This window comes from Podarcis liolepis (assembly GCF_965112155.1).
Source record: "Podarcis liolepis genome assembly, chromosome: 14".
NCBI lineage: Eukaryota > Metazoa > Chordata > Lepidosauria > Squamata > Lacertidae > Podarcis > Podarcis liolepis.
In genome coordinates, this window is record NC_139569.1 from 1,891,656 (window position 1) to 1,911,520 (window position 19,865).

At 50.4% G+C, this 19,865-nt stretch overlaps 1 protein-coding gene across 1 annotated transcript in view; it reads right to left on the bottom strand.

Moving 5' to 3' along the window:
• Window positions 1-14,460, bottom strand: part of LOC310693055 (coronin-7-like) — a 118,487-nt gene extending 104,027 nt beyond the window's left edge. Inside the window, exons 1-4 of the mRNA XM_083474699.1 lie at window positions 12,354-14,460; window positions 10,497-12,220; window positions 6,701-6,797; window positions 3,571-3,645 (exon numbers count right to left, since the gene is read on the bottom strand). Coding sequence (XP_083330825.1) covers window positions 3,571-3,645; window positions 6,701-6,797; window positions 10,497-10,694 — 370 coding nt within the window. The 5' untranslated portion in view covers window positions 10,695-12,220; window positions 12,354-14,460. The remainder of the gene's footprint in view (window positions 1-3,570; window positions 3,646-6,700; window positions 6,798-10,496; window positions 12,221-12,353) is intronic.
• Between the last annotated feature and the right edge of the window lie 5,405 nt (window positions 14,461-19,865).

A 19,865-nucleotide genomic window follows, 5' to 3' on the forward strand; every position in this document is an offset into this window, starting at 1 on the left:
AAAGAAGAGATGTGAAAAGGGTTTGAGAGGACATTGTTAGGAGACTTTGCTTCCTCCGACTGCATTAAGAATGCGCCAAGGACGTTTGCGCGGGAAGAATTCAGCCTTGGGCCACACCGATAGAAAGTAGACCTTCTGCTCTTGCTGAGACAGCTCTGATAAAGGAGACCTGCTTTGCCTCTGAGAACGTCACTTAATTTCTACGGAGGTGTAAAGCTGAGGAGAGGGGATGCCTCTGTATAAACCTGTGTAACGGCAGCTGCAGATGTTCTGAACCATTAAAAGTGGCCCTAAATATCCCGGCTGAAATGGTCAATTGAAGAAAGTCGCCTGCAACAACAAGGTTCAAGACTGCATGCCATACAGCGTTCATTTAATTAGAGAATGCACCTCCCGCCTCTTTCTCCAAGTCGCTCAAGGCGGCACACGTGGTTCTCTCCCTCCTCATTTTACCCCAACCCTGCCAGGTAGGTTAGGCTGAGAGGCAGCGAGTGGTCAAAGGTCGCCCAGCTGCGCTTCGTGGCTGAACAGGGATTCGAACCCAAGTCCGACACTCTGACCACTAGACCACACTGGCACGCAGGACAGAGCCACGCGAGGTGGGAGGGTTTAAGCCCAGCAGATAAATGGTGGGGGTGGGTGGGAACATTCCCTCTCTAGAGGCTTCTGGGCATCGAGGGCAAAAGCTCCCTGTTTGCAGGTCAACATTTTATGCCAGAGCGGCAGGAGAAATTTAAGAAGAGGAACTGTATGCAAGCCTCTTTATCCCTCCCAAGGAGAACGCAGAGGGAAAAGAGGTTCCATTTGCATTATTTTGCAGGAGGAGGCAGTAAGACGCAGCCTATGACCCACGTACCTACGGGACCGCCTTTCCTGGTATACCCCACAGAGGACCTTAAGGTCCACAAATGACAACACTTTGGAGGTCCCAAGCCACAAGGTGGTTAGATTGGTCTCAACTATGGCCAGGGCCTTTTCAGTACTGGCCCCGACTTGGTGGAACGCTATGTCACAAGAGACCAGGGCCCTGCGGGACTTGACATCTTTCCGCAGGGCCTGCAAGACAGAGCTGTTCCGCCTGGCCTTTGGTTTGGACTCAGTCTGACCCTTAGGTTTCCCCCCCCTTATGGTTTTGATCTATGGGCTACTTTTAAAATAAGGCTACATTTTAAATTGCATTTTAACCTGCATTTTAAATTTGGGGGGGGGTTCCTATTATGTTTTTACTGTAATTTTACTGGTGTTAGCCGTCCTGAGCCCGGCTCTGGCCAGGGAGGGCGGAGTATAAATAAAATTTGTTGTTGTTATTGTTGTTGTTGTTGTTATTCTTGCATCTGCAGAGCACAGCTCAGGCCCACTTCTGCAAGAAGCGGCAGGCACACTCTCAGGGCTTCAAGCAGAAACACAGGTATTTAAAAAGCAAACCAAAAAAACCACCTTTTCAGGTGCCCTATCATAGGATCACACTTGGATTTTCCCAGACATTATAGGGATTTCAAGGGGGGGGGATTTCCGAAAGGCAGCACTTTGTCAACAACTTTTGGGGTGCCCTGCTTTTTACTTTCTGCAATATGGCATCCCTACAGCAGAGCTGCCTTATGGGGAACAAACAGCCAGCCCCCTTGTTGCAAAAGCTGCACTCGCTACCGGTCTGTTTCCAGGCGCAATTCTAAGTACAGTCGTACCTTGGAAGTCAAGCGGAATCCGTTCCGGAAGTCTGTTCGACTTCCAAAATGTTCAGAAACCAAAGCGCGGCTTCTGATTGGCTGCAGGAAGCAGCGGAAGCCCCGCCGGATGTTCAGCTTCCGAAAATAGCCGCAAACTGGAACAGTCACTTCCAGGGTTGTGGTGTCCGGGAGCCAAAACGTTTGAGAACTAAGCTGTTTGAAAACCAAGGTACGGCTGTATTGGTTAATGACCTATAAAACCTTCCATGGCTGAAGTCCAAGTGACCTGAAAGACCATATTCCATCATACAAATCTGCCCAGCCTGCGAGATCTTTGAGGAAGACCCTTGTCTCCATCCCTCTCCCCTTCCAGTGATGCAGGACAGGGCCTTCTCGGTGGCTGCTCCCAGGCAACGTTAGAACTCCCTGTCTAGGGAAGCCAGACTGGCTCCCTCCTTGTCCTGCCGGCAGGTCAAAGCCTTCTTGTTCCAACAGGCTTTTGGGATCTGACTGTTCTTACCGCCAGGGCTAGTGCCGTGCTGCTTTTATTGTAATTATTTTCATGCTTTTAATAGATTTAAAGGTAAAGGGACCCCTGATGATTAGGTCCAGTCGCGGGTGACTCTGGGGTTGCGGCACTCATCTCGCTTTATTGGCCGAGGGAGATTTACAGATAAATAAACATATGTGGCACATATTTGGGGAAACAAAAGGCTCAGGATTAAACAATACACAAATCTGGAGTCCCTAAGACGGTTGGATGATGCCCTTCAGACCTCCTTCTGGCAACTCCTGCAGCCAAGAGTCTTGCTCTGCTTTCCTTTGGACCACATCAGCGCAGCCGGGAGCAGGGTCTTGTCGTCTGGCCAGCCCAGAACCTCCAGCCACACTGCCCAGCCTCACACCCCAGAAATACACACATAATTTTACTTCTCTCAATATTTAATTTTTTTAAAAAAACATTTTATTCCGATGTTTTGAGCTGCTCTCATTTTTATCTGTAAGCCGACTGTCAGGGGGAAAGGCGGAGTATAATATAATAATAACAACAACTTCCATCTCGAGCGCAAGTGGGGTTGGGGGGGTGGACCTGGCACAGAAATCAGCCGCCTGGCTGAGGCATCTGGCCTCCCCGGGAAAAGTAGGTCGCTGCGTCATTTTCCGTTTCCACAGGCCTGCGGCAGATGCAAGCCGGCAGCGGGAGACTCGTGCCAGCTGCCTCGGGAGAGCAGGGCTCATCCTGCGCCCAGGCAGGCAGGCAGGCAGGGAGCAAGAGTCTCTTCCCTGCTTGTGCCCCTCTCTCGACTGGGGTTTAACTGGGACTGAACCATCTCAAAATAACAGCCAGGCGTAAAGGAGGGAATTGGAGAAGCCAGGAACAAGGGGAACCTGGAGACACACGAGCTCGGAGGAGGTGGGGATTTCAGGGCAGGAAATATGAATCTCAGGTGCCTATAAACTGGCAGAATTTACTATATCATTGCAGGGGGCTATGACTCTATGACTTTTGCTGTATTTGTGATGATCAGCCTGTTCTTTTAGTTGCTGGTTTGCTGATAGCAGATCGTAATTGTTTCACCAATGTTTTGCTATTTATATTATATGATTTACGCTCGTAATGTTTTGTTGCTGTTATTTATTAAGCCGCTTTGGGATTCGCGTGAAATGGAAGCGGCACAGAAATACAGTCAAATCCATTGTATATTTATCATCACAAGCGTAACATTTGGTAAACTATTTACGTTTGCTGTAAATCTCCGATGGCACCTTCACGTTTCCGTTATGTAATGGCGGCGTGAATTTAACGAAGTTTCTGAAAAGGAAGCTGGTGCCTCGCCTACCCCAACTTCACCCCATCGTCCCACCTAGGCAGGCTCCAGCCCTGCCCAGGTGCCAAGCTCACCTGAGTGGCAGCCCAGCTGCGAAACGACCCTCTGGGATCTCTTCTGGCTCTCCAAGGGCACAAGGCCCAGCACACCTGGAAGGGGAAGGAACAAGACAAGTCACAGGGACACCAGATACATGGGTGCAATACATGAAGGGGGTGGGATTCTCAAACAGGGAACTCTCCCAGTCCTAATGGGAGATGTTGAGGCAACAAACATTGCTAGTTTTTTCTATGCGGGGTAAGACTGCAGTAAACTGGGTTTTAACGCATCCCCAATAAGCAGAATTTCACTTTTGTTGGCTATTTGCAGATTAGTTGCGCTACAGAAGGCGTGCTGGGGAGACCACACATTACAAGGAACGCTAAAATAACTTGTGCTAGGTTTGCAAAACAAAAACTCCTTTTACAAAATATCAGTAAGCATGACCCAACCACCAACCTATCCACCAGGGTAGTGAGACAGCTAGGTGCTGCTCTTTATATACCATAGCCAACAGCTTAATTAACATAACTTAACAGCACCTGCTATACTGCTTCACAGCTATAAAACTAGGTCATGTTATTTGCTCTGGCCTTTAAAGAAATACACATCTTGTGGAACAGTAATGAACCTTCAAATTTAAAGAGAACATTCAACACCTTTTAGTTCTTTTTTGGTTTCACTAATAACCTTTGGCATGATACTAGAACAGGCTTCCTCAACCTCAGCCCTCCAGATGTTTTGAGACTACAATTCCCATCATCCCTGACCACTGGCCCTGCTAGCAAGGGATCATGGGAGTTGTAGGCCAAAAACCTCTGGAGGGCTGAGGTTGAGGAAGCCTGTGCTAGAAGCTGCACAAATGTCCTGCAGGAAACAGCCACCGTCCCCAGAAACAAAGTCATTGTATGGGACACAACTGGGAAGATTCAAGGCATGTCCATGGGGAACTTCTCCATCCCGATGTTCTAGAAACACACACACACACACACACACACACACACACACACACACACTGTGTTGGCACATTGCAACTCACAGGCAACTTAGCTAGACTCCTGTCTTGTTCATCTTGGTAAGGCATGTGGCTATATCTGTGTCAACACAACAGTATCAACAGTGTAAAGCTATGTATTGTGTTTACACTGAATTTTCTTTCTCGCACATTTCTGCGAACCGCCCTGAGACCCCCAGTTATAGGGCGGTATAGCGGTACCTCGGTTTACAAACTTAATCCATTCTGGAAGACTGTTCTTACACTGAAACTGTTCTTAAACTGAGGTGTGCTTTCCCTAATGAAGCCTCCCACTGCCGGTGCCCTTCCACCGTTCAGCTTCCGTTCTTAGACCGAGGTAAAGTTCGCAAACCGGGACACTACTTCCGGTTTTGCGGAGTTTGTAAACCGAATCATTTGTAAACAGGGCTGTTCTTAAAACAGGGTACTGCTGTACATTAATAATAATAATAATAATAGTAATAATAATAATAATAATAATAATAATAATAATAATAATAATAATACAAACTCAATATATATAATCTAATCGCCAATTGGCACCTTAGGCCTAGGTGTTAGTGGTTGCTTCTTTACTTCTTTGTATTTTAAAGAACAAATCTCATAGTGGTTTACAACACATTAAAACATCAAATCAAACAACCCAGAATAAAACAAGGTAAATATTTCAGATCCTTCTCTAAGTGACATTTTGCATTCCCCAGCTGCCAACCTGGCATGCGGAGATCTCCATGGGGTCGCAGTGGGACCCACAGCAGTCGCAAAACGCGCCCGGTTCATTTCTAACACCGCAGGCAGCCCCTTGCGGGCCTCTGCCAGCGTCTGAAGGAGCCCACAAGGGGCACTGCGGACCCTGGCCCAGAAGGGACCTCTGGGTTCTGCACAGCCAGTGCCTGGAAGGGGCATCCAGCCCCAGGTAGCAGGGTGACCGGTGGTGCTAAGGAGAGCCTTTCTTCAGCAAGAGGGCCACATTCCCTTAAGGACAGACTTCTGAGGGCCACACGCCAAGGGCAGGTGAGGCCGGAGGCCAAAGAGGACAGAGCCAGTGAATTTTTTCTAAAAAAAATGTTTAGGGGTACTCTCATTTTCCTATTCATACAGTGGTACCTCGGGTTACATTCGCTTCAGGTTACATACGCTTCAGGTTACAGACTCCACTAACCCAGAAATAGTACCTCGGGTTAAGAACTTTGCTTCAGGATGAGAACAGAAAATGTGCTCCAGCGGCATGGCAGCAGCAGGAGGCCCCATTAGCTAAAGTGGTGCTTCAGGTTAAGAACAGTTTCAGGTTAAGTACAGACTTCCAGAACGAATTAAGTACTTAACCCGAGGTACCACTGTATTGAAATACCTCCCCTCAATGAGGCCAAACTTAGATTCACAAAATGTTTAGGGGTATGCATACCCCGAGGGGAAAAAGCACTGGGCAAAGCAACTGGCGCAAATCAGACCTGTGTGTAACCTCTGGCTGCAGAAAAAGCCAGAGGTTTCTACACACCTGCAACCAGGCAAGGAAGAGGAACTATCTCAATTCAAGGATGTGTTCTTGGGGGTTGGGGGTACAGCAGGGCTGGCAAGGGAGGGGCCATGAGCTCCAGAATGAGAGGCCGGCAAGGCCGCATTCAGCACCCCTGAAATGAGGTTCTGCACCCCTGCCTTACAACGGTGCCCAGTCCAGGTGAGTCCCCTTGGGACAAGAGTTCTCCAACCCCAGCTCCTCAGGCGAAGGGGGCAGGCATCTCTCCTGCTCTCCCCAAGAGTTTCTAAGGCCTGGAGACACCGGGAGGTGCAAGTAGGAACCTTTGGGAGAGGGTAGGGCACGAAGGGAAGCCCAAGCCCACCAGCAGCGGCAGGAAGCAGGAATGGCAAGGTCCCACACCCATTCCTTCCTCCTCTTCTTCCTCCTTTTCACGAGCCTCCTGGGGATGCCTCATCCCCTGGCAACTGGACCTCCCAAGGAGTTTCCCATCCTTGTGGAACTGGGACTCTCCCTGCTGCCAGGTGCCAGTTCTCAACAGTTCCCACATGCCTGCACAGGTTGGCGCAACCTCTCTGCCCGGTTGAAGTGCACCGTGCAAGTGTGCCCCATGGAGAGTAGTGGAGCCACCCACTGCAGGGCAGGGCAGGGCCTGGCCTCGCCCACAGCTTACCTGCCGAGTCTGTGTGGAAGGCGATCCAGCGGCTGCCAGCCTTGATGTGGTTCGCCGAAGCAGCCGGGAAGCCGGCTCGGAGGTCTCCGATCCAGGCCTGCAACACAGGAGAGAGAGAAGGCCCAGCTGAAGGGAGGGGGAGAGCCATTCCCTGCCCCACAGCTCAGCGAGGAAAGGGAACCACCTGCAGCTTTGCCACATCCTTCTCCCCCAAACCAAAGCTGGGAGTAAGAGAGGGAAAGAGAGACTGCAGCTTCCTCTCTTGTTCCTGCAGAACAGCAGGGATCTTCTTGCAGAGTCAGAGGAGGAAAAGCATCTGTACCCCAAGCCCAGGGGCCAGAGAGGGGTCCTGCGCCCGTCCCAAATCAAAGACTGTATAGGGAAGCTTTTAATGTTTGATGTTTTATCGTGTTTTTAATATTCTGTTGGGGGCCGCCCAGAGTGGCTGGGGAAACACAGCCAGATGGGCATGGTATAAATATATTATTATTAGTAGTAGTAGTAGTACTATTATTACAAAGCAGAGGGCTGCCCCCCACAGGGAAGTAGAGGAAAGACTGTGAGCTTTTGCAAAGGGGTTGCCAACTATTACCGGGCACCCGAAAGTGGAAAGGACATGGCCAACGGAGCAGTGCACCTCCCCATGTGCTTAGTGCAACCCGTGAGTCCTTCTGTTGTTATCCCAGCCGGGAAGAGAGCCAGTGTGTACATTCCAACACGTGTGTGCGGCCCATTTGGGAGGATGGGTGGGGCTAACAGATTGAGGTTGAATCCTGACAAGAATGAAGTACTGTTTTTGAGGGACAGGAGGTAAGCAGGTGTGGGGGACTCCCCGGTCCTGAATGGGGCCACTGCGCCCCTGAAGTTCTAGGTGCGCAGCCTGGGAGTCATTCTGGACTCACAGCTGTCCATGGAGGCACAGGTCAATTCTGTGTCCAGGGCAGCTGTCTACCAGCTCCATCTGGTACGCAGGATGAGACCCTACCTTCCTGCGCAGTGTCTCGCCAGAGTGGTGCATTTTCTGGTTATCTCCTGCTTAGACTACTGCCATGCACTCTCCATGGGGCTACCTTTGAAGGTGACTCGGAAACTACAACTAATCCAGAATGCAGCAGCTAGACTGGTGACTGGGAGTGGCCGCCAAGACCGGTCCTGAAAGACCTACATTGGCTCCCAGTATGTTTCCGAGCACAATTCAAATTGTTGGTGCTGACCTTGAAAGCCCTAAACGGCCTCGGCGCAGTATACCTGAAGGAGTGTCTCCACCCCCATCGTTCTGCCCAGACACTGAGGTCCAGCTCCAAGGGCCTTCTGGCGGTTCCCTCCCTAAGAGAAGTGAGGCTACAGGGAACCAGGGAGAGGACCTTTTCGGTGGTGGCACCCACCCTGTAGAACAGCCTCCCATCAGATGTCAAGGAAATAAACAACTATCTGACTTTTAGAAGACATCTGAAGGTAGCCCTCCCTCCCTCCCTCCCTCCCTCCCTTCCCTTTGCCTGTGGTTTCCTCCACCCCAAACCGCACGAGAGGAAGACAAACTGCCAGGCAACGGAGCTCCCAGAACTACTTCTTCCTCCGTCCACATCCCTCCCTGCAGCTCCCTGGTGGATGGTGCTCCAGGCAGATGCTCAACAGGGAGGACTAAAGCCTTACATTATATGTTCCTAGAGCAGAGGGGAACCAAGTCAAGGTTGACGTGTGCGCAGCTTCTGTGGCCAAATTCCAAAGCCTCAAACTTTGACGTGGAAGAATTGTAGCAAACGCAGCTTCTCCCATCACTGGATCTGAGTGGTGGGGGAAGCTGCAGCTCCCAGAATTCTCCCTTCCTATGAAGAAAGGACCAGGAAGACCTGTGGGAGCTGCTTGAGAAGGCGCCATGCGCTCCACACCATAGCGACACTTGGGGGGGGTGGCTGCTTCAAGATGAAAAGTGGGTTAAAAAAATGACACTGAGATTATGCGCGGGAATTCTCCGCATGCCCCAGCTCTGCCCACCTGCCCTTTGGCGCTCACTCTCCAGCAGCAGCCCTCGAAAACTGCACAGCGGCAACACAAAGGGAGGCTTGTTGGCTGCCTGGTTTTATTCCGCTTAAAAATAGGCTCTTTCATGCAACTTCTGCTACACACACCAGCAAAGGAGTGCTCCCACTTTCAGCAGGCAGAGGAGGTTGCCCAGGCAACAGAAAGCCTGACATTTCCCTGGTTCTGCAATATTATATTATACTATATTAATTCCTGCAAACATTGAAATTTCAGGGCATTCATCCGATTCTGGCCTTTAGGCCTGAGAAGTCATCCATGCTGTGTTGCTGGTGCCACCACACAGGGGGCCCTGCTGAGAGCTCACAGTCCGAACTGCATGAGGCATCAAATGCAAGAGGGTCACCGCCTAGACCCACAAGAGGGGGCAGAGGGAAGGGGGAAGGGGGCTCAGGCTGCCCCCAAGACTGTAAGGGGGCTCCCTCCCAAGGCCTGTGCTCTTCACAGCCAGCCACTTTGCTCTGCGCAAACTAAAAAGTAACACAATTTTGGGGGCCTCCTGGACACCCAAACATCTGCCTGGTTTGTGGGCGGTGCCCTGGAGGCCACCCCAAAATGCTTCCCCTTAAGGAGGGGGCACAGCCCAGTGGGAGGACACCTGCACTGCATGCAGAAGATCCTGGGCTCAGCACCCTGTTGCAGGAGCACCACTTCCTATTAAAATAAGCACAGAATTTCAAAGCTGTTTGAGCCTTTTCACGTCCACTTTCCCAGCCTCTAAGCTCCTGTCTAAGAGCAGCAGGGGACGGGGAAAGAAGCCCGAGACGACCGTCTGTCTTAGAGACCCCCCTGGACTAGCTGGGCCAAGGCCTGAGGCTCAGGATCCAGCCCCCCCCTCCACTCAGGATGAGGGCAAATGGAAACGGGTTGCCCAGGGTTGCCCAAAGCAGATGAGAGAGGGCGCAAGGCTGCGGCACTCCCCAGATCGCAGGCAAAGTAGAAGCTCCTGGGGGGGTTTCCTGCCCCCCATCCTGCATTGCAAGGGGTTAGACTAGATGACTCTGGTGGTCCCAACTGTACATGATCTATGGGACTCTCCGTCCTGGAAGGTTTTGAAGCTGAGGTTGCGTGGGCGTCTGCCACGGATGCTTCCGCTGAGATTCCTGCTTTGCCGGGGGTCGGACTAGATGACTCCGGGGGGTCCCTCCCAACTCTACAATGCTATGATCATCATCATCATCATCATCCCATCGGAGGGAAAGGAGGCGGGGCTTCAGCCCAAGGCAAGCTCCTCCCCCCGCCCCCCGATTCTGCAGGCGCCACCTTCCCCCCTTGGCCCCCGAGGAGGAAGCCGGCTGCAAACCCGGAGAGCAGCCGCGCTGTGCACAGGATGGGGAAGGGAGAGCGGAAGCCGCGGAAGCCGCAAGGCGCGTCTTGTGACCCACGCCCAGAGCGCGGATGCCGACGCCCCGAAGGCGCCCCACCTCTTCGGCGGCCGCGGCTCCGAAGGGGTTAACCCCGAGGGCGCCCCCGCTGCTGCTGCTGCTGCTGCTGCTGCTGCCGCCGCCCTGGGCAGGGGAAGGAAGGAGTGCCCCGGCGCCCTGGCGCGCGCCGGCTGGTGGGCAGCGGGAGTCCCCGGGGGCGCCCCCGGGCAGAGGGTGCCAATCGGGAGCAGGGCATCCCGGGGGTGAGTGGGGAGATCGGGGGCGGCGGAGCCAAGACCCCCACCCCGGAGGCAGGTGCGGGCAGGGAGGGCGCCTGGGGTTGCTCTCCGGGCGGGGATCGGGGCCCTTCCCGTCGGGGCGCCGGCACCCACCTCCTTGCGGGCCACCCTGGCCTCCGCGTGGCGGAACTTGGACACCTTGAAGCGATTCATGCTCAGCCTCCCGCCGCCGCCGCCGCCGCCGCCCGGGCTCCGATCCGAATCGCCGCCAAGCCCCGCCCGGCCGTCCCCGCCTCCTCCTCCGCCGCCTCCTCCTCCTCCTCTGCCGCCGCTCCGGGGACTGGGCACCATCCGGCGCCCAGGAGGAAGGAGGAGCCGGGCGGAGGGGCGCTTTCGCCCGGGAGGCGCCGCGCAGGTACGACGGTGGCGCTTCCACCTGGAAGGTTTGGGGAGAAAACCCTGCCGCCCAGTCCAGCACACGGGGCTCTCGCGCTTCCCACGCGCCCCAGTTTGATCCTGACAACAACCTTGCGAGGTAGGCGAGGCAAAAGAAAACAACCCACCCGAGAGAGGATGCCCTGGCGAGCTTTACAGCTGAGAAGGGATTTGTTTATGAACGAAAAGATTAGGCACCGCCTTTGTGTCCTAGAACCTGACGCTCAATTTTAAAGCCATCATTTAAACAATCATTTTATTTACTTATTAAATTTTTAGATACCGCTCTCCCTCTGTGGAACACAGGGTGTCTTGCAGCAAGAGCAGGGGTCAGCAAGCTTTTTCAGCAGGGGGCCGGTCCACTGTCCCTCAGACTGTCCCTTGGGGGGGGCTGGACTATATTTTTTTGGGGGGGATGAACGAATTCCTATGCCCCACAAATAACCCAGAGATGCATTTTAAAATCTACTCATGTAAAAACACGCTGATTCCCAGACCATCTGTGGGCCAAATTTAGAAGGCGATTGGGCCGGATCCGGTCCCCAGGCCTTAGTTTGCCTACCCATGAGCAAGAGTTTCTTAAGGATCTGAGGTGGGTGGACTGGAAAGTCCTCCATTCAAATAGGAGGAGAGCCCTGAGGGCGGTGGCCTCCCAGGCTGGCGTGTTGAGCAGGGTGCTTTACGGAAGCGAGTTGTGGGCCACTGGCAGCCATCAGCAGCGACTGGCTCAACACTTTCCACACGTGGTGCATCAGGAAGATTTTGGGCATCACGTGTGGCAGGACAGAGTCTCAAAGAAATATGTGCTCTCTCAAGCCTCAGCGACGTCCTACTCTGGCTTGGTCATGTCCACAGAATGGAAGATGGCAGACGATGGCAGTGCCTGGAGACAGGCGGTCAGGTCATGCACCCACAGCAGTGACCAGAGGAGCAATGACCGCTGGGAGACTAAGCAGAATAGAGTGGCACAGACAGCATCTTAAAAAGCAGAGACATGACTTTGCCAACAAAGGTCCATATAGTTAAAGCTATGGTTTTCCCAGTAGTGATGTATGGAAGTGAGAGCTGGGCCATAAAGAAGGCTGATCGCGAAGAATTGATGCTTTTGAATTATGGTGCTGGAGGAGACTCTTGAGAGTCCCATGGACTGCAAGAAGATCAGATGTATCCATTCTTAAGGAAATCAGCCCTGAGTGCTCACTGGAAGGACAGATCCTGAAGCTGAGGCTCCAATACTTTGGCCACCTCATGAGAAGAGAAGACTCCCTGGAAAAGACCCTGATGTTGGGAAAGATGGAGGGCACAAGGAGAACAAGAGGACAAGATGGTTGGACAGTGTTCTCGAAGCTACCAACATGAGTCTGACCAAACTGCGGGAGGCAGTGGAAGACAGGAGTGCCTGGCGTGCTCTGGTCCATGGGGTCACAAAGAGTCGGACACAACTAAACAACTAGACAACAACAAAGGTGGCCTGCACGGCATAGCTCATAGCTTCTCTGAGTTATTCAGGCCCCTTTGCCACGGCAAGGCAGAGTTGGTGTGCTCTGGTTCATGGGGTCACAAAGAGGCGGACACTACTAAACGACTAAACATCAACAACAAAGGTGGCCTGCACTGCAGGGGTCTTGCGTAGTCCAGCTGTATGGGTGTTCCACATCCCTGGGGCCAATACGTAATAAGAAGGTACCGTCTCTTGCGCTCGCCAACCTGCTTGAACTTACCAGGAGAGAGCAGACACACAGGGCGTCTGGAGCTGATCAGGATCATACGGGTGCAAGCTGTCATTCCGACAGCCTAGCCGCATCTCTTCCTGTATTTCCTCGACTCCTGACCACTTGGTTTGTTATGGTTTTGTCTGATGTCGATTCAAGGTGCTCTGTATTTTGTGGAAGGTGAACATGGAGATTAGTTGAGTTTAAAAACCACTCATCATCGTGCCGTTGGGCAGGGCGATCCCGTGGCCGTCATAACACGGTTCAGAGAGTCAGAATTGGAAGGGATCTCCAGTGGTCATCTAGCCCAACCCCCTGCAATGCAGGAATCTCAATTCACACAGTTGAGTTTCTGGAAGGGAGGAAACAAAATGTTGTTCAGGTTGCTCAGGCTGTTACGCTGCCACTGCCTCTTCTCAGGGGACAAGCCTGGTAGCAAGCCAGGAGGCATTTGTTCAGGTGGAGTGTTATAAGACAAAACTGCTCCTATATCCCATATGGGGTATCCATGAGCCCATATAGAGTCCTTAAGTGGGTTCCCTATCGGTAGGAGAAAATAACAGAGGCCAACCAGAGAATATTGAGAAGCAAAGCAGCTAGTAAGCCTGATCTTTATTAAACTGTTGCAACAGGTTCCCGCGCTCACCCCACTCAGGGAGGGAGGAGAGGAACCCAAAACAATGGTGTGAACATCTTACATACATTACAGAAAGAGGTGGTCCCCAGCAGAAATACATGGGGGGGGGCGGTCTACAGCAGAAAACCTGTCTGTCAGGATACCTGATCATGGTCACTGATTGCTTTACCTGGGCAGCCTGGCCATTCCTTTTGCGATGCTGAATACACAGTTCCTGAATTCAGGTCACAGGCTCACCCTGTTCATACACAAATACGCCCTTAAGGCAGGAGTTGTGAGCAAAGAGACCATGGGGAGTTTTCCCCATTTCCTTCCTCATTGCAGAGAATATTTGAGGTCACTGGAAGAGTCAAAATGGCTTCAGGGTTGCTCTCCTGTACTATTTCAGACACGTGGTTTATATACTTATGTATATGTTTGCCTTGTAAATTTATGAGCATATGATTTATATATATGAGACGTTAGAATTCCTATTAAGATGGCGCATAGCAAAAACAAGCCATTAGCCGACTGGAAGCTTTTGTGCAGCAGTTTTGTCCCCACGCTTGCAACATTTTATTAAGGAAGGCCCAGAGACTGTGGAGGCTGGGCCCCACGGTCCTCGCCTCTGACTTGCACTTTGTAACGCGCAGCTGTGGTGCAAGTCTCTGCAACACCCAGGCGTGACCTCGCCTCTCCTGTGCACTTCAGGGAGGAAAAATATTTGTTGGTATTGGCACAGTTCCAAAGAGAGCGTTATGCCCAGAGACTGAACGGCTGTGACAGCGCCGTGCAACGCAGGGTTCAGCAACATCTCCTGACCGCTTTGGACTCAAGGCCGCTGGCGCAAGGATTTCCGCTTGCACAACAGAACTTCCTCTCCCTGCACCGTCCAGTGGAGGAAGCGGGGAAGGGAAGTTCCACTGCGCTGTCAAAAGTCCTAGGGCTAGCCGAACTGCTTCGTTGGAGAACGCCCCAGGTTTCTAGATCTCAGCTGCAGTGGTGAAGCCTGACTCTGTGTTGGCTGATCTCCCTAGAGGCCAAAAAGCAGGCAAGCAGGCATAATGTGACACACACACACACAATCAATTGGGCACAATGTGATGAATGGAAAAGTTTGAGTTTTAGTACAGAATGTCAGAGCCACTTCTCAATTCAGTTATTCCATCCAGGCACTAGATTGTGAACCAAACCTTCCAAGGTTCTCCTTTGAGCTATCTGAAAATGACTTATAGATGGTATCTAACCCCAAGCCGACTTACAAAAATGTATAAGTCCGAATCAGACAAGTGCTGGAGATGTAATGAGTTAGAGGGCATGTTCTATCGTATGTGGTAGACTTGTAAAAGGGTAAAAGGGTTTTGGGAAATGATATATAATGAATTGAAAAAAAAATGTTTTAAAGTACCTTTCCCCCCCCCCCCCAAAAAAAACCAGCTCTTTTTGTTGGGGATAATTCAAAGGGAAATTCCCAGGTGTCAAAGAAAGGTTATTTATGTATGCCACAACTGCGGCCCGTGTTTTGTTAGCCCCCAAATGGAAAAGGAGCGAGGTCCCAGCCAAAGAAGAATGGCAACTTAAACTGATGGAATCCGTGCAGCTTGCAGATTTAACATACAGAATAAATAGAACAAGTAGAACATACGTTTAAAGAAGACTGGAAAATGTTTACAGATTATTTGGGTGAAAATTGTGTACCTTTAAAAAACACTGGTAGCATTAAGATAAATTCAACGGTGTAAATAAACTCTGGTGGTGTAAAAATGGATTACTGAATGGTTTAGTTCATGCAAAATATGCAGGGATGTATGGTATGCAAAATGAACAACTGAAAGAGAAGAAGGGAAGTAATTGATTTAAGGCTGTCAGTATCTTGAAATGCAAATTAGAAAAATTTAATAAAAACTATATAATCCATGTATGGAATGATGGTAAGACTATCAAGGATTTATTGTGAAACTGAAAGGGTAAGGCTGGATGTAAACTTTTGAAACTATTTGCCCTTTATGGAAAGAGAGCATGAAACTCTTAATCTCAGAGTTGTGGGTTCAAGCCCCATGTTGGGCAAAGGTGTCCTGAATTGCAGGTGGTGGGACTAGATGATCCTTGTGGTCCCAACTGTAGCAGGAACCCCCCCCCCCCATCATTCAGTTTGTACAAACTTCACACACTCACACTCACACACTACATACGCTGCGCTTCTGTTATAAATTCATAGAAAATCAACCATACATCGGATCTGCACCGTTCCACTTTTATTTTACTCCATGAAGGAAGGACTACAAAATGGGGAAGGTTTGATACAGGGCAGCCATAATCCCTTGTGCATCCCAGCACATCCACAGGAGCCCTGCCCAGTTGCTATGCCAACCCTGATGGTCCTAGACAGAAGACCATCAAGGTCACAAAAGAACTTGCATATAGGAGTGGATTCAGCATGGTCTGGAACAAAGGACAGTAATCAGCTCTTCCCTCTGGGGGCAGGAAACTGCAAAGTCCCCTCTCTCACCTGGAAAGTACTCATGGGGAGGGGGAAAGGGGGAACCAGCCAGGTGACAGGACACTCAGGTTACCACCACAACTCCTCCCTCAACCCCTCCTTTCTGTGATGTATGCATGATGTCTCTGGGGGTGGTCTTGATCTACAGGATGGGAATTTCAAAAGTCTTTATAAGACCTTGCACACCATTTCTTCTGTGTCTTTCCTCTCTCCTGCAAGTGAGGGGAGCACCCTGTTGCAACAGTTCAATAAAGGCCAAGCCTACAGGCTGCTGCTTTGCTCCAAGTTATCCTGGTTGGTGTCTTTGTTTTTGTCCAAGGGAGCCCTCGGATTTTTCCGTTAACACTTTGAACTCTGCAGTTCTGTGATTCTATGTATAAAATCTACAGCAGTTTCTTGGTGCTGGAACTTCTTTCTGCCCCCACCCCAGTAAAAGTTTGGTTTGGTTTTGCTGCTGCAAGTGTTGCTATGGTGCACCTGTCTCCATGGTAGCCCAGCCCATACCTAGCAGTAAAATTACACACGTGCAAGTTAAAGCTATATTGGGGAAAGGGATCGATCCTGAAAATAGAACTAAGGGAGAGTACCTTAGTTCTCTTAATCGATTTATTGTGAGATGGACTTTCCTAGATTAAAAACCACTGTGGTGGGTGCAATTGACAGATTGCATGCACACACACGAGGTATAAAATGGTAAACTGCAGTCTCTATTATTTACAGTAATTACAGACCATGTCATCATCATACATAGAACATTTCAAAGCGGCATGCAAGAAGATACAGGCAGTGCCAGATTTACGTATAAGCTAAAGAAGCTATAACTTAGGGCCCCACTCTCTTGGGGGCCCCCCAAAAAATTAAAGGAAAAAACTGGATGTACATTTACAAAATATAAGATAAAAAACAAATAAAATAAAACCTCCACACAGCAACTGTGCTTTGTGTTGTGTAGTGTCACAAGAGAAACCATGATCAGAGAGGGGACTTAATAAATTAACCTCTCAGTGTTACATATTTCTATGCTAACAAAATAATGTATATTTTTACTTGTATCCTTTACTCTGTATCGCTGCAATACCACCAAAGAGTGTAGCTGAGGAATGCAACTGTTGACTTATCAAATGTATCACCTTTTTTATCTTTCTAAAAAGTGTTTTCTTACACTAGAAAATGTAACTGGAATAGAAAAATGTAACTGGAAGAATGTAGCCAAAAGATTTTATATTCTGTGTTACTTTCCATTGGCGTATACTTGATCTGTCAATATTCTGCCCTTCACAAACTGGAAGGAAGAACAGCGAAAGAGGCTTGGGCAATGGAGCCAGCCTCTTTTCTTTTGGCCTTAGGCCCACCCCTGGCCAAGGGTGGGTCAAAGGCCGGCCCAAGCAGGTGGGTGGCACCTGCCCAGGTGAGCCCTGCTCGGTGCCGCAAACCCCGCCCACCTGTGGGGAAGGGAGGGCGGCTACTGTCAAAATACCTTCAAGCACCACAGCGCCACCTACTGGGTCTACAAATGACATAGTGAATGCACACAAAATGCAACATAAAATCAGTTCAATTAATAAAAGCATGCACACTTATTCAGATAAGAAGATCCATGCACACGAAAAGTCATACCAAGAACAAACTTAGTTGGTCTCTAAGGTGCTACTGGACAATTTTTTATTTTTTAAAAAATATATTTCTACTGCATCAAACCAACACGGCTACCTACCTGAATTTTAAAAACTGTTTCAGATTCCTCCCCACCCCCTTCATTCAGGTTTCACTGTAAGTGATCGTTCATATATTGGAAGTAACTTGGTTTAAAGGGGGGGGAAGCATGACATTTAATTAATAATGATGTTGTTGTTGTTGAGTCATTTAGTCATGTCCGACTCTTCGTGACCCCCTGGACCAGAACACGCCAGGCACTCCTGTCTTCCACTGTCTCTTGCAGTTTGGTCAGACTCATGCTGGTAGCTTTGAGAACACTGTCCCACCATCTCGTCCTCTGTCGTCCCCTTCTCCTTGTGCCCTCCATCTTTCCCAACATCAGGGTCTTTTCCAGGGAGTCTTCTCCTCTCATGAGGTGGCCAAAGTCTTGGAGCCTCAGCTTCAGGATCTGTCCTTCCAGTGAGCACTCAGGGCTGATTTCCTTCAGAATGGAGAGGTTTGATCTTCTTGCAGTCCGTGGGACTCTCAAGAGTCTCCTCCACCACCATAATTCAAAAGCATCCATTCTTCGGCGATCAGCCTTCTCTATGGTCCAGCTCTCACTTCCCTACATCATTACTGGAAAAATTAATAATGATAATTATTCCAGTTGCTGAGAATCACAAGAGGGGAGAGTCTGGCATTCCGGTCCTGCTTGTAAGCTTCCCCCTGAAGCCTTTGATTGCCTCTTTGAGAACAGGACACTGGAAGAGGAGGGGTTCCTCTTGACACCTGCAGTCTTTGTCTCCTCTCTGGACAGAGGGACACCTCATATATTCCCCTGCTCCACCTCCTGGCCCTGGCAGGGGATTCACTCAGCCCTTGGGCTCTGTCTGTTTGCTCTGAACCCCAAATGTCATCTTCTGGCTCAGGAATAAGGGCCCCATCAGCAGGCCAGGTCTGGGAAGTTATCCTTGAAAGTATCAACTCAAGAGGCCCCAAGGAGGGTGTGGGGCGGCTGCCCAAGCTCAGCTCCCCAGGCTAAAGAAACTGGAATATTGTAATGAAGGGAGAAGTCAGTTTGCAGGAGGGAGCAGTGATTCTTATGCAAGTGTTAAGGGATGTGAGGGAGGGAGAGAATCCCCAACTGCAGAGCCCCCCAGAAGAAAAATTCCCCTCTGAGATTCTCAGAGAGGTCTGGGACTCATTCTGCCCAGACACTGAGGTCCAGCTCCAAGGGCCTTCTGACTGTTCCCTCACTACGAGAAGCCAAGTTACAGGAAACCAGGCAGAGGGCCTTCTCGGTGGTGGCACCCGGCCTGTGGAATGCCCTCCCACCAGATGTCAAAGAGAAAAACAACTACAGTGGTACCTCAGGTTAAGAACTTAATTCGTTCCTGAGGTCTGTTCTTAACCTGAAGCACCACTTTAGCTAATGGGGCCTCCCGCTGCCGCTGTGCCACCGCCATGCGGTTTATGTTCTCATCCTCAAGCAAAGTTCTTAACCCGAGGTAATATTTCTGGGTTAGTGGAATCTGTAACTGAAGTGTATGCAACCCGAGGTACCACTGTACCAGACTTTTAGAAGACATCTGAAGGCAGCCCTGTTTAGGGAAGCTTTTAATGTTTAATAGGTTATTGTATTTTAATATAAAGTGGCTGGGGAAACCCAGCCAGATGGGCGGGGTATAAAAAATAAATAAATAAATAAATAAATAAATAAATAAATAAATAAATAAAATTAATAGTGTTGTCAGAAAAACAAGGCGCTGCAATGCACAGTTAGCAAAAATGGACTCTGGTGGATTTTTAATTAATTCTTTCACTGCGATGTATTCTCCTGTCTGCTTAAGAGGCAGTCAGAGCAGCAATGGACAGATTGAGGAACGGATCCTTCCCTCCTGGGTTCTGCCCTGAAGCAGAGCTCCCCTGCCTCCCCGAAAAGACATCTTTCTGCACCCGAAGCAGCAGAGTCCGTGCCTACCAGTTGGGTGAGACTGCAGGAGCATCCCTCAGGATGAGGCCAGGGTGGCTTTCTGCGCAGAGATGGGGTGAGCTGAGAGCCCAGGCTCCTCCTCTGCCTATCAGCCTGGCCACCCCCTGCAAGCTGGAGGATAAGGCAGGCTGTGTCTCTGAGGAGATAGCTGAGGGGAGGGGACTTTGGGGGCAGCTCCCTCCTTCAGGCCTCCAGGATCTTTCTGCCGGCCAAAGAGTAAAATTCTTCACTGGGAAGGAAATCAGCAGCAGCAGCATGGATGGGGATGAGGACTCCTAAAGGGGCTGCCCTAGAAGGGGAAAGGGAAGGGCCCTTCCTTGCCCCCAGGCCTGCTGCCTAAAGGGGTTGTGCAGAGGGGGATCAGGGGGCTTGGAGGACAAGAAACACCCAGGCATTTCTGTGCTCTTTAGGGGGACTTTCCAACCTACGCTTCAAGCTCAGGCTTGCGAGATTTTCTCTAGGCCACGCAAAAATAAACGAGAAGCTCTTAATCACTTGCACACTTGCAGCACCCGTCCCTAGGTGTGCATTGAGACCAGCAAACCAAGGGGAGTTGTGGTGGTTGTTTGTGACTTAGGATGGATAGATAGATAGATGGATAGAATGAGGGAAGGGAAGTCAAGGATGA